Here is a 6,006-nt window from a genome sequence, read left to right on the forward strand (position 1 = left end):
AGGCACAGAACAGAGCCATGAGCCCCCAAGATGGAGAGTGCCCCGGTTGTACTGGAGGAAGGTGGGGCTGATCACCAGGACTTGGAGAGGAAGGGGAGGTGGTCAACCTGGGTCCCAGTCCACAGCGACCCACAACCACATCTTCCCACCTGTCGAACCCTTACCTGGTCTTTTCTAGCTTCCATTCTGCTAGGGAACTGGACCACCTTCAAAAATCTAAGGAAGAATTAGGAAGTGGAGGGGTTTCAGCAGCCCCTGAGACCTGGGAAGGTCTGGCAGGTGTGCCCAGTAAGCCAGTAGAGAGTCTCCTTAGAGGCCCCTCTGTCATCTGCTACTTACCTGCCATACTAAGAATGTCTGGGTTCCCAGACCACCATCTCCTCACTCAGAGCATCTGAAGTCCATGCAAGATCAAAGAGCTGCAGGAGCAGCAGCAGCACCTGCCTCCAAGAACCCTGACCCCTGGCATTCCTGTGGGAGACTGAGCATCTCGTGGTTTGGTTCCCCAGCATCTCAATGCCCTGAACAGGGACCTGGTTCATTCTGAGAAAGAGAGTAGAAACTGAAAGAACTCTGGGGGCAGGTCTGGCCGTCCAGTCCCCTGCCCTCTCCTCGAGGCCCACCTGGAGACCATGCTGGGTCGGTTGACGTTGTTGCTGAGACTGGCAGCCCGCAAGATCTTTGAATTCCCCATCAGGGCACAAGTCCCACAGAAGAGATCAAAATGGCTTACTGAGGGTCGGGGAATCACCTTGAGCAGCTTCTTCCACACTCTGCCCAGCTCGCTTGCTGCGTTCAGGTCCTGAAAACAACAGGAGGGAGGAGATGGGGGGCCGAGACCCAGGTATTGGCTCCTGGAGGAAAGGAAGCAGATCTGAGTGGGTGAGACCTCCACTGGGAGATCGGGAGTTGAAGCTGTGAAGATGGGAGGCACTCTAAGTCGGGGCTGAGGGCAGGGACAGAAAGTGGGAGGTGACCTGTGCCCGGGGGGAGGATGGGATGGGACGCCCCAGTGTTGACCACTGACCGACCACCAGAGCACAAGACCAGGGCGCGTGGACTCTGCTGCTCCCATTAGGGACCTCTTCATCTTCTCATAGCCTGTATCAAACCAGCGCTCTCCAGCTGTGTGGTGGCAGACAGAGTGGTTGAGACTCCTGGACGGGCAGCCACATTGCCAGAATTTGAACCAAGGGCAGCTGCAATCCCGTGGTGCCCCGTCCATCCATTTTTCCTGGGGTGCTGAGTCAGTCTTCAGATTCAGGCAGGGGGTCATCAGCCACAAGAGGAGCATCCAGAAGACGCACAGGACAAAAATCTGCCGCCAGTGCCTCCTGTCTGGCCCAGGTGATGGCTCCAGTGGCAGGCGGCCAACTGGTTCCTCTACCTGGGACTGGGAGGGGTGAGGACCTGAGGTCATAGACAGCCCCCCACCTCTCTGTCCTGTGGGCCTCTGTGGCTCCCCAGACCTCCACACCACGCCTCCTGCCAAGCCCTCATCTCCCACTTCTCTGTCCATTTGCTTATCCCCAAAGGGCCCTCCACCTGGGTCTGGGATGGAAGGTGTGAGGGCAGAGAGGTAACATATGGTGTGTCCCCGATCCTTCCCACAGAAGGAGGTTGAGCTCTCAGTGGGGTCCTCCCTGCCAAGGGGTATATTACAGATCTCATCACAAAGTACACATTGTGACCTCCCTCCTTGAGGCACAAAGCCACCACCCTATCCTGTCACACTCAAGCTGCCTGCCTTGAGTGCAAGATCAACATAGACAGGGACTGACCTTTGCATTTATATACATATATATATATATATTTTTTTTTTGGCTGCCTCGGGTCTTAGTTGTATCACACGGAATCTTTTATTATGGTGTGTGAGCTCCTCTCTAGTTGTGGCACGTGGGCTCCAGAGCACGCAGTTTCAGTAGTTGCGGCAAGCGGGCTTATTGCCCCCATGGCACGTGACATCTTAGTTTCCCAGCCAGGGATCAGATCCACGTCCCCTGCACTGGAAGGTGGGTCCTTAAGCACTGGACCGACAGTCAGGGAAGTCCCGTGATCACCTTTTTCACCTCTGAATCCCTACGACTTAATCTTTTAATAAGAATTTATGGGATACAGGAACAGAGTGGACAGGGGAACTTAAGTACTATTTATGTGCGACGGCCCCTCTGCAATTGATCAACTTCGGCTCAGACTTCACTTCTGTTCTCTAGACCCCCAAACCCAGCAGTCTGTCGCACCTTGACTTAGTCATCTCAGAGACCCGTCAACCCGGACAAGCCCGAGACTGGACTCATGTTGCTCCTTTTAAACCAAACCCTTCCCAAGACTTCTGAATCGCAGCAAGTGCTCCTCCACTCACCTCTTGCTGCAGCCAGAAACCCATATGCTATCCTCAACTCCTCCCTCTCCCACGATTTCCAAATCCATTTTTAATCCTTTTGTTTCTGTCTCCAAACAACCTTCCTCATCTCCAGTATCACTCCCTAATTCAACCCTGGCCGGTGGAAGATGTTAAAAAACAAAATGAAAAACTAAGTTGTTTTTAAGGTTTTTAATAAAGGGGTGGGGTCAGAAATCATTTCTTCAAAAAATCAAAATGTTTTCTTCCATGGAATGAGAACAGGAAAACAGTTTTCATAACTAGTGAAAATCTGCAGTGAGTATTTTATAGCTTTAAAAAATTCACCAGGGGATTTTGCTGGCAGTCCAGTGGTTAAGGCTCCAAGATTCCACTGCAGGGATTATGGGTTCGATCCTTGGTCGGAGAACTAGATCCCATATGCCAAATATGGCAACCAAAAAAAAAAAAAATCACCAAAAAATTTGAGTAAGGTCTGTAGACTAATTGATGCTTTTGAACTGCAGTATTGGAGAAGACTCTTGAGAGTCCCTTGGACTGCAAGAAGATTAAACCAGTCAATCCTAAAGGAAATCAGTCCTGAATATACATTGGACGACTGATATTGAAGCTGAAACTCCAATACTTTGGCCACTTGATGAAAAGAACTGACTCATTAGAAAAGACTGATGCTGGGGAAGATTGAAGGCAGGAGGAGAAGGGGACGACAGAGGATGAGATGGTTGGATGGCACCACCAACTCAATGGATATGAGTTTGAGCAAGCTCTGGGATTTGGTGATGGACAGAGAAGCCTGGAGTGGTGCAGCCTATGGGGTCGCAAAGAGTTGGATATGACTGAGCAACTGAACTGACTGCAGACTAATTAACTGTGTCAATGTCAATTCCCTGGTTTGTGTCATGTAAGATGATACCATCCAGAGAAACTGGGTGATGGGTACACAGAATCTCTTTTTACTATTTTTGTAATTTTTTATATGCCTATACCTATTTTAAAATAAAAAGGTTTTAAAGAATCATCTAGAAAAAGATGCATAGTAAGCTTTATTGGTGTTTCACTTACATGAACTAACATAGTATTTTTGTTGTAAAACACTCAAAAACTTACCACTTAAACCATTTTAAAGTACAATAAATCAATGACATTTAGGACATTCATACCATAATGCAGCCATCACCACTACCTAATTCCAGAACATACGCATTATCCCAAATGGAAACCCCATACCCATTAAGCAGTCATTCCCCATTCCCTTCTTATCCAGCCCTAGCTAAATATGACCTTTTAAAAACATCCTGAAACATTAGCTTTGGTTTTGAGTTTTAGCAATTTTATCAAGGCACAATTCACATGCCATAAAATTCACACATTTTAAGTGTATAATTCAGTAAATGTATACAGCTGTATAAGCATCACCACAACCCAGTTTTAGGACATTTTCATCAGAAATCCCCATTTGCATCTGCAGTCAAAGCCACTCCTCATTCCAGGCTACCACTAACCCACTTTCTCTAAAGATTTGCCTTGTTTATAAATGGAATAATACAATATGCAGTTTCTGATATCTGATTCCTTTTCCTCAGCATAATATTTTTAAAGTTTATATTGTATCATGCATCAGGAGTTAATTCCTGCTGTTGAGTAGTATTCCACTGTGTGGACAGATCACTTTGTGTTTACCCACTCACCAGATGATGGACATTTGAACTGTTTCCACTTTTTGGCTATTATGAATAATGCTCCTATGAACATTTGTTTACAAGTTTTTGCAGGAACATTCATTTTCATCTCTCTTGAGTAGACAGCTAGGAATTGTTGGTTTATACATGCATTTATATTTAAGTCAAAAATCTTTCAAAGTATTTTCCAAAGTGGCAGCATCATTTTACATTTATCATAAGCAACGTATGAAGGTTGCAATTTTTCCACATTCTCAATGACATTTGGTTTTGTTTGTCTTTTTGATTGTAGCTATTCTAGTGAAGAGTCTACACATGGACATCACCAGATGGTCAACACCGAAATCAGATTGATTATATTTTTTGCAGCCAAAGATGGAGAAGCTCTATATGGTCAGTAAAAACAAGACCGGGAGCTGACTGTGGCTCAGATCATGAACTCCATATTGTCAGATTTAGACTTAATTTGAAGAAAGTAGAGAAAACCACTAAACCATTCAGGTATGATCTAAATCAAATCTCTAATGATTGTACAGTGGAAGTGAGAAATAGATTTAAGGACCTAGATCTGATAGAGTGCCTGATGAACTATGGACGGAGGTTCATGACATTGTACAGGAGACAGGAATCAAGACCATCCCCAAGGGAAAGAATTGAAAAAAAGCAAAATGGCTGTCTTGGGAGGCCTTACAAATAGCTGTCAAAAGAAGAGAAGTGAGAAGCAAAGGAGAAAAGGAAAGATATAAGCATCTGAATGCAGAGATCCAAGGAATAGCAAGGAGAGATAAGAAAGCCTTCCTCAGTGATCAATGCAAAGAAATAGAGGAAAACAACAGAAAGGGAAAGACTAGAGGTCTCTTCAAGAACATTAGAGATACCAAGGGAACATTTCATGCAAAGATGGGCTCGATAAAGGACAGAAATGGTATGGACCTAATAGAAGCAGAAGATATTAAGAAGAGGTGGCAAGAATACACAGAAGAACTGTACAAAAAAGATCTTCATGACCAAGATAATCACGACGGTATGATCACTCACCTAGAGCCAGACATCCTGTAATGTGAAGTCAAGTGGGCCTTAGAAAGCATCACTACGAACAAAGCTAGTGGGAGTGATGGAATTCCAGTTGAGCTATTTCAAATCCTAAAAGAAGCTGCTGTGAAAGTGCTGCACTCCATATGCCAGCAAATTTGGAAAACTCAGCAGTGGCCACAGGACTGGAAAAGGTCAGTTTTCATTCCCATCCCAAAGAAAGGCAATGCCAAAGAATGCTCACACTACCACACAACTGCACTCATCTCACATGCTAGTAAAGTAATGCTCAAAATTCTGCAAGCCAGGCTTCAGCAATACATGAACCGTGAAATTCCTGATGTTCAAGCTGGTTTTAGAAAAGGCAGAGGAACCAGAGATCAAATTGCCAGCATCCGCTGGATCATCGAAAAAGCAAGAGAGTTCCAGAAAAACATCTATTTCTGCTTTATTGACTATGCCAAAGCCTTTGACTGTGTGGATCACAATCAACTGTGGAAAATTCTGAAAGAGATGGGAATACCAGACCACCCGACCTGCCTCTTGAGAAACCTATATGCAGGTCAGGAAGCAACAGTTAGAACTGGACATGGAACAACAGACTGGTTCCAAATAGGAAAAGGAGTACGTCAAGGCTTTATATTGTCACCCGCTTATTTACCTTATATGCAGAGTACATCATGAGAAATGCTGGGCTGGAGGAAGCACAAGCTGGAATCAAGATTGCCAGGAAAAATATCACTAACCTCAGGTATGCAGATGACACACCCTTATGGCAGAAAGTGAAGAGGAACTAAAAAGCCTCTTGATGAAAGTGAAGAGGAGAGTAAAAAAGTTGGCTTAAAGCTCAACATTCAGAAAACTGAGATCATGGCATCTGGTCCCATCACTTCATGGGAAATAGATGGGGAGACAGTGGAAACAGTGTCAGAC

The 6,006-nt window shown here is 45.2% G+C and overlaps 1 protein-coding gene across 1 annotated transcript; it reads right to left on the reverse strand.

The window, feature by feature from the left end:
- Positions 1–347: 347 nt before the first annotated feature.
- Positions 348–2,386, reverse strand: C13H20orf173 (chromosome 13 C20orf173 homolog). The gene is made up of 4 exons (XM_070289248.1): positions 2,363–2,386; positions 1,028–1,393; positions 624–802; positions 348–471 (listed from the first exon to the last, which is right to left on the reverse strand). Exons 1-4 carry the CDS (start codon positions 2,384–2,386, stop codon positions 348–350), a joined length of 693 nt encoding a protein of 230 aa, XP_070145349.1.
- Between the last annotated feature and the right edge of the window lie 3,620 nt (positions 2,387–6,006).

This window comes from Ovis canadensis, chromosome 13, assembly GCF_042477335.2.
Source record: "Ovis canadensis isolate MfBH-ARS-UI-01 breed Bighorn chromosome 13, ARS-UI_OviCan_v2, whole genome shotgun sequence".
Lineage (NCBI taxonomy): Eukaryota > Metazoa > Chordata > Mammalia > Artiodactyla > Bovidae > Ovis > Ovis canadensis.